This window comes from Ornithodoros turicata, chromosome 9 (genome assembly GCF_037126465.1).
Source record: "Ornithodoros turicata isolate Travis chromosome 9, ASM3712646v1, whole genome shotgun sequence".
Taxonomy (NCBI): Eukaryota; Metazoa; Arthropoda; class Arachnida; order Ixodida; family Argasidae; genus Ornithodoros; species Ornithodoros turicata.
The window spans coordinates 3,344,267-3,357,306 of NC_088209.1; the positions used below are offsets into that span (position 1 = coordinate 3,344,267).

The window sequence follows — 13,040 nt, forward strand, 5'->3', positions numbered from 1 at the left end:
GTACGGTTGTCAGTCCTTCCCTGCGCCACATTTGGTGACCCGAACCTGGACATACGCAAACCAGGGGTGCGAAGCTGTAGTAGAAATCTATTGTAGCAGAAAACTCACGTGACCTCCGGAGCTCGACCAATGACTGAGGACTAGCTACCCTGTTTTTTTTTCTTTTTTGATTATGTCGCGAATGACGTAAATGACATGTCATCCGTTTCTCTCTTACTACTTTCCTCCTCTCTGCTCTGCTTCCCGTCCTCTTTTGTTGTTCCTTTTTTTCTTCCATGTGCTTCCATGCCATTCCATGCACTGTTTTTTTTTTCGCGTTTGTCGGAATGCAGTGAGAGTTACAGGAATACGACTGAGCCTTGGTTGTTTTTGTCACATGAAGCATTTTATTGTGCGACATACGGTTATGCAAGCAAGACGTACACAGGATGACATTAATATTGCTCCAGAATTTGCTTGAAGCCTGACGATGTCGGACTGCCTCTGGCAAGGACTGCTACTGGGAACTGGAGCTCAGTGGCTGCAAGATAAAAACAATTGGTATCAGATATACGGTTATGCATGTGAAAGTTGCAATGTAAATAGAAAGAATAAATGTGCTATTGAACGCGAAAAATAAGAACGGTGGTAGGGTTGTGAGAAGCTCGCAGTCATGGGGTGTGATGAGCGACCTTAGTACGAAAAATACCTTTTATTGCGCTACTTCACAATTACATATTCAGACCGATTAGCCTGACAATCTTGGCTTTGGCGCTACGTACAGAACAGCTACTAAGCCAACGCCTCTGACGAAACTTGTTGTGCGAAATCACGAAGAATCAGACTTACAGTAGCGTCATACCTTTATACAGTACGACGTGAACGGGTATTTAATCATAACGTTTAGATGATATTGTTTTACGAAAAGAGATATAGTCTACCATCGTATCTGCAAAGCTACGCTGTCTGTCTCGGTCACCACGTATTCCGGTAACTGTTAAGCAACTTATTCACAATACACGAAGTGAATGCGGTGTTGTAAGGCAACAAGCAACGACAAATGACTTACCTCTCGGCAGTCGTTGACCAGGTATCGGGTACGAGGCGTTCGGACGCTCGAATAGTTTCTACACCAAGAATCAGAGCAGAAATGTTGCGCAGGCATCTTCCCTGGCAGCTGTGACTGTTCAAGGGCGCTCACAAGATACAGCTTGCGTTTTTAAACAGGAAAAATCAGAACTCATAGTCCAACACAATCGCTACACAACACGAGCCGCCCGAAACGGACGCCGGCGACTCCGTGGACGCCGGTTCCAACCGGCACAGCCGCCGCGCTGTGGCCGGTTCGAGCGCTCGCGAACAAATTTGAAAACAGCCAATCATCGCTCAGAAAACGGATTCATCCTCATGGGAACCAATCAGCAATCACTAGCCAAAGGATGTCTCCATGACGTTCAATTTGTGACGTTTTTTGACGTCCGATGACGTGAAACGCATGAAGCGCCTCACTTTATCCCGCAAAGGAACTGGCGAGTTTCGGGCCCTTGCGCAAACCTTCGTCGGGTTTCATGGAACCCTCCCGCCGCAAACTGTCCCTGCTGCTGGCACACCGCTGCCCGCAACTCCGACAGTGGACCCGGCCATTTCGGCCGCCGCCCCGCCACAGCTGCGACTTCCCCCTTTTTGGCGACAGAACCCTCCGTCGTGGTTCCGGCAAGTGGAGGCACAATTTGCGCTTCGGCACATACAGAGCCAACAGTCGAAGTACTTCCACGTCCTTGCAGGCCTTCCTCCGGAAATTGCGGCCGAGCTGGATGATGTCCTCGCCCCAGTTTTCCTTACTGAGGCCTACGACGTTCTTAAGAGCGTCATTTTAGATCGCCTGGAAGTTTCCGAACGTGCCCGGTTTCAGCAGCTACTTTCTGAAGAAGACCTTGGTGACCGTAAGCCATCACAGCTGCTGCACCGAATGAAGCAGCTGCTCGGAGATTCCGCCAGTCAGAGCCAGCAGCCGCTCTTGCGGGAATTATTTCTTCAGCGTTTGCCGCAGGCAATGCGCATGGTTATGGCAGGATCCGAAGACCTCCGAAGACGCGTTCCACTCACTCTCTGCAAGTCGCTGAAGACGTCATCGCCGCTCCACTTCTCGACCTCCACCGGCCCGTCGTCAATCGGCCACCCCTCCGCCTCCGCCGTCAGAAGATATTCGTTCCCGTGCCACCCTTTGTTGGTACCACCACCGCTTCCGACATCGACCCCAGCGCTGCATTTCACCCAGTGCCTGGCAGGGAAACTCGCGGGCCGATCACTGATGGTGGCAAGCGATCCCGGCCCAACCCCCAGCCGCCTTTTCGTCGTATGTGACCGCGTTGCTGGATACCGCCTCCTGGTTGATACCGCGCTGAGATCAGCGTGCTCCCAGCGTCTGCCGCAGATCGTCGCCGTTCGCACAGCGGCTTTAACCTTCAAGCTGCCAACGGTATCGCAATCAAAACGTACGGCCTACGCTGTTTGACGTTGGACCTTGGCCTGAGGAGGACATTTCGTTGGTTCTTCGCTCTTGCGGACGTCTCTCAGCCTATTCTAGGCGCCGATTTCTTGGCTGCCTGCAACCTGTCCGTTAACGTCCGCCATCGACGCCTTCTTGACAACACCACAACGCTTGAAGTGAAGGGCCTGTCTTCTCCGGAAGTCCCAACTGGTATCCGCGCGCTGCGTCCGGCTTCCCCGTATGACGCGCTCTTGGACGAGTTTCCGGATATCACCAAGCCCTGCAACTTGAAGGCACCGGTCAAGCACGACGTGACCCATCATATTACTACCACCGGCTCTCCAATCTCCTCCTGCTTCCGCCGCCTCCACGGTGACCGCCTGGCTGTCGCCAAACGCGAGTTTGACCACATGCTGGACTTAGGCATCATTCGGCAATCCTCCAGCAGCTGGGCATCCCCGCTACATATGGTGCCGAAGAAGGACCAGGCGATTGGAGGCCATGAGGCGATTATAGGGCTCTCAACACCAGGACTATTCCAGACAGATACCCTCTACCTCACATCCACGATTTTACTGCCAGTCTTGCGGACTGCACCGTCTTCACGACCCTGGACTTGGTGAAAGCCTATCACCAGATTCCGGTGCACCCGCCTGACATACCTAAAACGGCCGTCATAACACCCTTTGGACTCTTTGAATTCGTCAAGATGCCTTTCGGGTTACGCAATGCTGCACAGAGCTTCCAACGCTTCATTAACAACGTCCTGCGAGGCTTGCCTTTCGTCTGCGCCTATATTGACGACCTCCTCATTGCAAGCGCCTCGCAGGAGGAGCATATTGTGCATCTCCGGCAGGTATTCGCACGTCTTCAAGACCACGGCCTTGTCATTAACGTTAAGAAGTGCAGTTTCGGGCAGAGCGAAGCGAAGTTTCTGGGACACCATATCGATCAGCACGGCGTTCGTCCTCTCGAAACCAAGGTGGAGGCCATTCGTGAATTTCCCCGTCCGCAATCGTTACGGCAGTTGCGACAGTTCCTTGGACTGCTGAATTTTCATCGGAGGTTCATCCCCGGCTGCGCACACATTGTCCAACCACTCACGGACCTTCTCCGGGCGCCCAAGTCGGCGACCTCCCTGTTGTCCTGGACGCCGGAAGTGGGGGCCTCATTTGTCGAAGCGAAAATCGGCCTTGCCAATGCAACACTGCTCGTCCATCCACTTCCTTCGGCACCAACCCGCCTCATGACTGATGCCTCTACCACGGATGCTGGCGCCGTTCTACAGCAGTTCGTTGATGGCATGTGGCAGCCGCTTGGTTTTTTTCTCTCGCCGCCTCAAGACCGCCGAGACCCACTACAGCACGTTTGGGTGCGAGCTTCTCGCTGTATACGCGGCCGTGCGACACTTCCGCTCTCACCTGGAAGGGCGTGACTTCCACATTCTGACCGACCACAAGCCGTTGTCATATGCATTCTCTGGCAACCACTCCGGCTACTGTGAGCGTGAGATCCGCCAGCTTGCTTTTATCTCAGAGTTTTGCACCGACGTTCGCCATATCCCCGGCGTTGACAACTCGGCAGCTGACGCTCTTTCACGCATCAATGCTGTTCCCTACTTACCATACCCGGTGAGTGTCAGTGATCTCCTCAACGCCCAGGCTAATGACGCTGAGATCAAGGATTACCTCGCTGGCGAATCCTCCCTCGTCCTTCAAAAGATACACCTCCCTGGTTGCGTCGACACTCTTTTCTGCGACGTGTCCACTGCGCATCCTCGCCCCTTCGTACCCGAGCCGCTACGCCGCCAGATCTTCAGCGAGTACCACAGCCTCGTCCACACCGGCGTGCGCGCTACACAGAAGGCCATTGCAACCCGCTACGTCTGGCCAAATATCAACAAGGACATCCGAAGCGGGACCCGCTCCTGTCTTGCTTGCCAGCGGACCAAAGTTGAACGCCACATCCAGGACGCCACTCAAAGCGTTCCCCACGCCCGAAGGCCGGTTCTGCCACGTTCATTTGGACCTGGTTGGTCCACTTCCCTCTTCACTCGGCTGCCAGTATCTCTTCACCTGCGTGGACCGCTTTACGCGCTGGGTAGAGGCTGTACCTATCCCAGACGCGACGGCGGATACCGTCGGCCGCGCGTTTCTACTCGGTTGGGTCGCCCGTTTCGGGTGCCCTGACATTGTGACCACCGACAGGGGACGCCAGCTCACATCCCGCTCCTTCACGTCTCTTCTGAAAGCTAGCGGAGCCAAGCATATGCTGACGACGGCCTACCACCCCGCGGCAAACGGGATGGTGGAGCGGCTGCACCGCCAGCTAAAAGCAGCCCTCTGTTCCCAGCCTGAGCCCACTAACTGGGTTGACCATTTGCTATGGGTGCTCCTCGGCCTACGCTCCTCGCTAAAGCAGGATCTCAAGTGTAGCTCGGCGGAGAGTAGTATGGGATCAGCTCAAGTATCCGGAAACTCACATCTTCGTCTGGACGCCATTAATTAGCAATTAGAGCTAATTGGGACCCCCCACATTAATCAGGACCCACCAGGGGTCATTACACTGATTGGGGATCATCTAAGACACGTCCAGACCATTGTGTGAGTTTCCGGCTACTTGAGCTGATAAAAAATAAAAAAAATAGGTAGAAAATAAAATAAAAAGATAGAGATAGAGTGGAGAGAAGGAGTTTAGTTGAAGATCAACGACATCATCTTGAAGAAAGCGGCCCGGAAAGGCCGCTGGGCGACGGAGCACTGAGGCAGGTTGCAAAGCATCGCAGCACCAGTTCCGCACATCCTGTGACGTCAGCTGTGACGTCATCATGGCATGTCTGGGCAGGTTAGGACAGCTCTGGACATGCAAGGAGAAAAACACTCGTAATACAGAGGCTGGGAAAGCAAGAGTATGCAAACCATCAATAGCTAACAAGAAAAAACAATTAGTTACACAACAAATGATCCCACCACAACAGGAGCGCAGAACGATGCGACTGCTCCATCCGAGAGGCAGGCAGAGAACTGACTCGTAATGGTTTTTCTGCTGTATAAAGCCCCGCAGCTGCATCCCCTAGCGGTTACTTTCTCAACTAATCTCACAACAAAATTATTAAGAATCACGCCAGCGCTACTCCCGTTCCCAAGGCAGAAGATGATAGAAAATGGCGGGAATGCCCGGACAACAGCAACCAGCACCCGACGTGCACGGGCACGAAAATCGCAAACAAAGCGGGAACAAAGTTGGCGAAAGCATTAGTTACACAACAAATCACCTCACCACAGTAGGAGCGCAGACCGATGCGACTGCTCTCGTCGACAGCCAGGGATCAAGTGTCGACGGAGCGAACGACCACACGTCTTCTCCCAACGAGAGCCAGAGGTGGACTGACGTAAGCGCCACTCTACGGGTGCTACGCATGCGCGCGCTCGTAGCGCCCTCTGCGCGCTCCTGCCGCCACCTGCGAGAGGCTAAGAGAGAAGAGCATTCCTGCGCCCTCTTCTCTCGTTGCTCATTGGTCGTGAGGCTAAGTGAGAAGAGCATTCCTGCGCCCCCTGCTGGCAGTTCTCATTGGTCCAGACATCATCCTATTGTCTCAGGGCTACACTGTTTTTTTTCCACTAATGCTCCTTTGGTCAATCTGCAGTGAAGCCATGGTATGACGTCATCATGCACCTGCGTGGCTCAAGGACGCGTGCGCTCTAGACAGGGGACCTAATATTTATTGTATCACTATCCCAAGATTATTTCCTTTATTCTTCTATAACGATTGCATAGGAAACTATTGCAGAAGAGCACCATGCATGAAAGCTGATCGAAGGAATTCCAAAGTCTTACTAAATGAGACTTGCAAAAGAACAAAACATCCTAACATGTAACTCCAACAACGGCTAATAAGAGGACTAGACACTCAAAAATCAACGCGCGCAGAACTCAGGGCAGCACTATCGTCAAGACAACAATGTTCCTTGTCAAAAGAGAAAAAATACTAAGCGTCAACAAAGGAAAGCATGCATATCGGGGCATGTCAGGACACGTCAGGACAAATCGTACGACTGCTGGGCAACAGAGGAAAAAAACACTTGAACAGAGTGAAAAAGACACTCACAATCATTTTTCCCGTTCACAGCATTCCCTCATTGTAAATCCGCTCGTCACAAAATCCACCTGCATCGTCAAACACCATTCACCAGTGACGAACCACACATCCGCACCCCATCAGAGGCAGACAGAACCCCACCGAAGCTACGCTCTTCCACTGACGGCCAACGCCAGGAGCAGAATTTGCGTGTCGAGACCCGTCAGTGTCCAAGAGAGAAGTGAATCCTTGCGCCCCCTGCTGGCCGTTCTCATTGGTCGTAACGTCATCCTATTGTCTCAGGGCTACACAGTTTTTTTCCACTAATGCTCCTCTAGACAAGGTCAACCTGAAACAATAGTCTCTCGGTATACGGTCATCATGCAGGTGCGTGGCTCAAGGACGCGTACGCTCTAGACAGGGCACCTGTTATTTATTGAACCACTATCCCTAGATTATTTCCTTTATTCTACTATAATGATTGCGTAGGGAACTATTGCAAAAAACACCATAGACAAGAGGAGATTGTAGCATTTCATTCCCAAAGTCTTACTGTACAGGAAAAAAATGGTTCAGCAAGACATAAAGTCACACACCTGTCCCCCTCGCGGTTACTCTCTGAACTAAATGAATCGCAAAATTATTAAGAATAGCTCTACTCCCATTCAAGGCAGCACTATCGTCAAGAATATGCCTTGTACAAAAAGAAAAAAACTACATGCAGAAGGAAAGCATGTCAGAACAAGCCCAAGCATGTCAGCACATGTTTGTCAGACAAGGGGGGAAAAAGCGAAAAGAAACAAAGAAGGAAACCAGCATCAAACTATTTCTAAGCACACGCACTCCTCTTATTCAAAAACAGTGCTCATCATAAATCTGTCCAGGGGAATACACACCATTTTGCTACACTTTTTTCAGTAACAGTCAACGCATTGCTACAGACTGCGTGACGTCATCACATCTTGTCTGAAGAAGAAGACACCGGCAAAGACTCCTATTATTTATTGAATCGCAAGATTATTTCCTTTGTCCTACTCTTAATGACATTGATTCTCTCATTAAAATTCAACAAAAAAGCACCCCGCATATTAACGATTTTCACCCCAAAGGCTCATCATGGTCATTACAATTACAGTAAACTGCCACTGCTCTTTTAAAATAATAAGTGAGACCACTCAACATCACCTCCAGGCTTATGTAATACGTGACCCTTTCTATGCTCATACATTCGTTGTCTGAGGCTACACCTGCGAGCAAAAAAGGCGCGGAAGCCGGGTGGGCAAAGTTCCATTCGCGCATTGCGAGCATAATGGCGGGAAAGCCTGGGAGCAAAGTTCTATTCGCGCATTCCAAAGCACAAGACAGAACGCCTTTACGGGAACACGATAGCATTCCTATACTATATTAATGATTATTGCATTGCAGTTTAGAAAAACTACAACTAAACTATAATTTTAGGAGCCCAACTTTCTATGGAAACTATAATTGCCCTATTACTTGGATCGCTACTAATGAAGCGCACCAAATTTTTCTCTCTTCCCATTTCAGCCTTGTCATGCAGGGAAGCAGACTCATATCCAAAATAATTAATTTACACTGAGGGTGCCGTGCTTCAGGAATTCCTATCCTGCGCTCAGATGCAAGCATTTCTTCACGGATACCTTTAACAGCTGACTTCCTCAACATATCGAACACCCAACAAAATCAAACAAACAATCAGAGAAACCCTCTTCTCAGCTGCACCATGCGACTTTCTTCTGCGTAAAATCGGTGATTTGAAGAAGAGAGCAGCGAAAAATTGCGCGCGCTTGTGCTCGACCTGAAGCATATGCCAATAAACAAGAAAAAGGCACTCATGTCTGGTATCTGATAGTGCCACATACACAGACGCATTGTCGCAAAGAAAGCACAGGACACGGATACACAAATTTCCTTAGGTGAGCAGGGAAAAGGCTTAAGACCACAGGTCACGACACATCGCCACGCGGCTAGCACAACATGACACCAACAAGATACTAGCAGCGGGAAGAACTGCAACACTGCTAAACAAGTCCAGACATGCCACGATGGCGTCACAAATCAGGAAGAAAAAAAAAAGAAAAAAAGCACACGCACGCACGCACAGAGGACAACGCATTAAACACACGGAGCGCTCAGGAATAATTGTAGCGTCACCGCACATCGCTACGAAGCTAAACGTCTAACACAAGACGACACCAACAAGATATTAGCGAAGGGTAAAAATTGCAACACTACCGAACAAGTCCAGACATGCGACATCGCATACAAAACACTGCTCATCGGGGAAAAGGCCTAAGCCTGCGGCGGATCATCATAGAGCGTACACAACTTCATTTTTTCTATTTTGCGTAAACTAAACGCGGTCTGCTTGGAAAACGACGTACAAATTTTCTTAACGAGCAGAGAAATATTTCTACTCCGTGCTCAGATACCAGCATTTCTGCTCAGATACCTATAACGGCTGACTTCCTCAACATATCGAGGAAAGCGAATACTAACACTCAACATATAACAAAAAACAAACAAATTCCATTCTCATGAACTCTCTCCTCTGCCGAGCGGCTTTCTCCTGCTCTACCTGGATGCTGACTGTTTCCCCTCATCTACATTCTAAGTAAAAGCCGTGAAAGGAGAAAAGAACCGCGAAAAATTACACGCATGTGTGCTCCAATAGCTGTAACTGCAAGAAACCGTAGCGCACGCCAATACACTGAGAAAAAGACACCTATTTCTGCCACCAGATAATTCTTGCATAATGCCACATACACAGTCGCATTACCCTTGCGTAAAGTACACAAATTTCCTTAGGTGAGCAGGGAAAAGGCTTAAGACCTCAGATCACCACACATCGCCACGCGGCTAGCACAACATGACACCAACAAGATACTAGCAGCGGGAAGAACTGCAACACTGCTAAACAAGTCCAGACATGCCACGATGACGTCACAAATCAGGAGAAAAAAAGCACACGCATGCACGCACAGAGGACAACGCATTAAACACACGGAGCGCTCAGGAATAATCGTAGCGTTACCGCACATCGCTACGAAGCTCAACGTCTAACACAAGACGACAACAACAACAAGATATTAACGAAGGGTAAAAATTGCAACACTGATCAAGTCCAGACATGCGACATCGCATACAAAACACTGCTCATCGGGGAAAAGGCCTAAGCCCGCGGCGGATCATCATAGAGCATACACAACTTCATTTTTACTTCGCGTAAACTAAACGCGGTCTGCTTGGAAAACGACGTACAAATTTTCTTAAGGAGCAGAGAAATATAGAAATTTCTACTCCGTGCTCAGATACCAGCATTTCTGCTCAGAAACCTGCAAAATTAAGCACTGCTTACTTCGTCAAGATATCGAACACCCAACAAAATCAAACAAACAACCCCACTTCCACTGGTAGAACACTATTCAGCTTTTACGCAGGAGGCTTTCTTCTACATAAAAGTAGAGAAAATAAGAAAAAGAGCAGCGAAATATTACACGCACTTTTGCTTGACTTAAAAAACCTGAAGCATATGCCAATAAACCAATAAAAAGACACTCATGTCTGGTATATGATAGTGCCACATACACAGACGCATTACCCTTGCGTAAAGAAAGCACAGGACAGGGATACACAAATTTCCTTCAGTGAGCAGGGAAAAGGCTTAAGCCGTACCGCCTAGGAATAATCGGAGAATCACCGCTTATCGCTACGCGGCTAGCACAACATGACAGCAACAAGATATCAGCGAAGGGTAAAAATTGCAGCAAGAAAGACACTACTGAACAAGTCTAGACATGCGACATCGAATGCCAAAACACTGGTGATCGGGGAAAAGGGCTAAGCCTGCGGCGGATCATCATAGAGCATACATAAGTTCATTTCGCGTAAACTAAACGCGGTCTGCTTGGAAAACGACGTACAAAGTTTCTTAGGGAGCAGAGAAATATAGCAATTTCTACTCCGTGCTCAGATACCAGCATTTCTGCTCAAAACCCTGCAAAATTAAGCACTGCTTACTTCATCAAGATATCGAACACCCAACAAAATCAAACAAACAACCCCACTTCCACTGATAGAACATTATTCAGCTTTTACGCAGGAGGCTTTCTTCTACATAAAAGTAGAGAAAATAAGAAAAGAGCAGCGAAAATTACACGCACTTTTGCTCGAATAGCAATAAGAGAAAAAAATAAAATAAAATATCGACACACACGCTAATAAACTGTGACAAAGACACCCATTTCTGCTATCAGATAATTATTGCGTAATGCTAAATACTCATTTGCATTGTCCCTGCGTGAAGAAAGCACAGGGCAGGGATACACAATTTATCTTAAGCGAGCAGGGAAAGTCACTTCTACTCGAACAGCTTAATACCATAAAGTCTGAATTTTTGCAAAGCAAATAAAGCTTGAACAGCGCTACGAACGTGAGAGACACATACTAACAAACAAACAAACAAACAAACAACAAACAAACACTTCTATTCATTTCTATTGATAAAGGCGTAAACCACACTACAAGAACAAAGCACGCGGCTTCAGGAAAGCGTATCAAATGCATCGCAACAGGACCGGCTCTCGAAACTTACATCCCCATTTTTTTCTTTACTCACATCACATCACACATCACAGGACCGGCTCTCATAAAATAGCCTGCCCAAAACGAAGACTTCACCAGGTTCGCGAGGTAATTCCATTAAAAACGCTCTCGGTCTATCCTACAGATAGCAATGCAAGCGCTGCTTCCCTTATTTTTTAAGCCACTATTCCACGCAATGGCACATAAATGTATCACTCGTGTCACATGAAAAAGCACACACAAAGAACTTACTTGTCAAGTGGGATCCCTGGTTCACACATACACAGACACACACTCACATTTTCACAATCACAAACACAAAGTCCACCGCAACCACATAAATCCATATTATTCCTCAGGTCAATAATTATCCTACCATCGTCAAAAGATGGCTCACTCTTGTATGCGATCGCAAAGCGATAGGTCCTCGTTCCGGATGTAATAGGATATCGCCACTCGGCCGACGCGAACCAAAAAAGAAAGAAAGGAATGCGCGTTCGCTATACCTCCACAAAGAAAACGGTGCCGTGCTTCTACGCAGCGCTCATCATACAGTAGTGAATTGTCTTCTTCGTTTTCCTTTTATTTTCTTGCACCCATATATTTTGCAAGAATACTATAGAGCAGAACGGACAAATGTGAACATCATTCGCTACACACTGTAGCTCTCACCATTTTTAAACCAAACCACTGAACATGTGTTCATAGGTCTTCACTAAATAGGTGAGCCGATAATGACTCAAAATGAAATGAAATCAAATAAAATAATCATTCCAGCATCGCTGGCTGCAAGCTTGGGTACCCTGCTTGGGTCTGCTGGCGCTGGAATAAAAGATTTATTGCGAGGGTACTACAATGGTGAGCTCTGCTGCTGTTTAAGTGATAAAACAGTGCACCTGCTCGGGGAAAGGGGGTCGCGCGCGTCCAAACCGCGAGGCCCGCGTTGCGCTCGCACGGGGAACCGCGCGCGGCTCGCGTGGGGCGCGGTTCGGGAGCACTGTTTTATCACTTAAACAGCAGCAGAGCTCACCATTGTAGTACCCTCGCAATAAATCTTTTATTCCAGCGCCAGCAGACCCAAGCAGGGTACCCAAGCTTGCAGCCAGCGATGCTGGAATGATTATTTTATTTGATTTCATTTCATTTTGAGTCATTATCGGCTCACCTATTTAGTGAAGACCTATGAACACATGTTCAGTGGTTTGGTTTAAAAATGGTGAGAGCTACAGTGTGTAGCGAATGATGTTCACATTTGTCCGTTCTGCTCTATAGTATTCTTGCAAAATATATGGGTGCAAGAAAATAAAAGGAAAACGAAGAAGACAATTCACTACTGTATGATGAGCGCTGCGTAGAAGCACGGCACCGTTTTCTTTGTGGAGGTATAGCGAACGCGCATTCCTTTCTTTCTTTTTTGGTTCGCGTCGGCCGAGTGGCGATATCCTATTACATCCGGAACGAGGACCTATCGCTTTGCGATCGCATACAAGAGTGAGCCATCTTTTGACGATGGTAGGATAATTATTGACCTGAGGAATAATATGGATTTATGTGGTTGCGGTGGACTTTGTGTTTGTGATTGTGAAAATGTGAGTGTGTGTCTGTGTATGTGTGAACCAGGGATCCCACTTGACAAGTAAGTTCTTTGTGTGTGCTTTTTCATGTGACACGAGTGATACATTTATGTGCCATTGCGTGGAATAGTGGCTTAAAAAATAAGGGAAGCAGCGCTTGCATTGCTATCTGTAGGATAGACCGAGAGCGTTTTTAATGGAATTACCTCGCGAACCTGGTGAAGTCTTCGTTTTGGGCAGGCTATTTTATGAGAGCCGGTCCTGTGATGTGTGATGTGATGTGAGTAAAGAAAAAAATGGGGATGTAAGTTTC

At 48.3% G+C, this 13,040-nt stretch overlaps 1 protein-coding gene and 1 long non-coding RNA gene across 2 annotated transcripts; one reads left to right on the top strand and one right to left on the bottom strand.

Annotated features, from left to right (window-relative positions):
• The first annotated feature begins 1,474 nt into the window (after positions 1-1,474).
• On the top strand, positions 1,475-3,905 carry LOC135369135 (uncharacterized). Its single transcript, XM_064602796.1, has 3 exons — positions 1,475-2,458; positions 2,557-2,903; positions 3,053-3,905. The coding sequence occupies exons 1-3, from the start codon at positions 1,475-1,477 to the stop codon at positions 3,903-3,905; spliced, it is 2,184 nt and encodes a 727-aa protein (XP_064458866.1).
• Positions 3,906-5,149: 1,244 nt separating this feature from the next.
• LOC135369204 (uncharacterized) lies at positions 5,150-6,364 on the bottom strand. Its single transcript, XR_010414970.1, has 2 exons — positions 5,750-6,364; positions 5,150-5,326 (listed from the first exon to the last, which is right to left on the bottom strand). It is a non-coding gene; the product is annotated as an uncharacterized LOC135369204 (long non-coding RNA).
• Between the last annotated feature and the right edge of the window lie 6,676 nt (positions 6,365-13,040).

Bases quoted from the DNA above. Each gene is read 5' to 3' on its own strand.
- LOC135369135 (XM_064602796.1), top strand. From the start codon at position 1,475: ATGAAGCGCCTCACTTTATCCCGCAAAGGAACTGGCGAGTTTCGGGCC. The intron at 2,459-2,556 runs GTATCGCAATCA...GACGTCTCTCAG, and splicing joins TAACCTTCAAGCTGCCAACG to CCTATTCTAGGCGCCGATTT. The intron at 2,904-3,052 runs GCAATCCTCCAG...TTTTACTGCCAG, and splicing joins CTGGACTTAGGCATCATTCG to TCTTGCGGACTGCACCGTCT.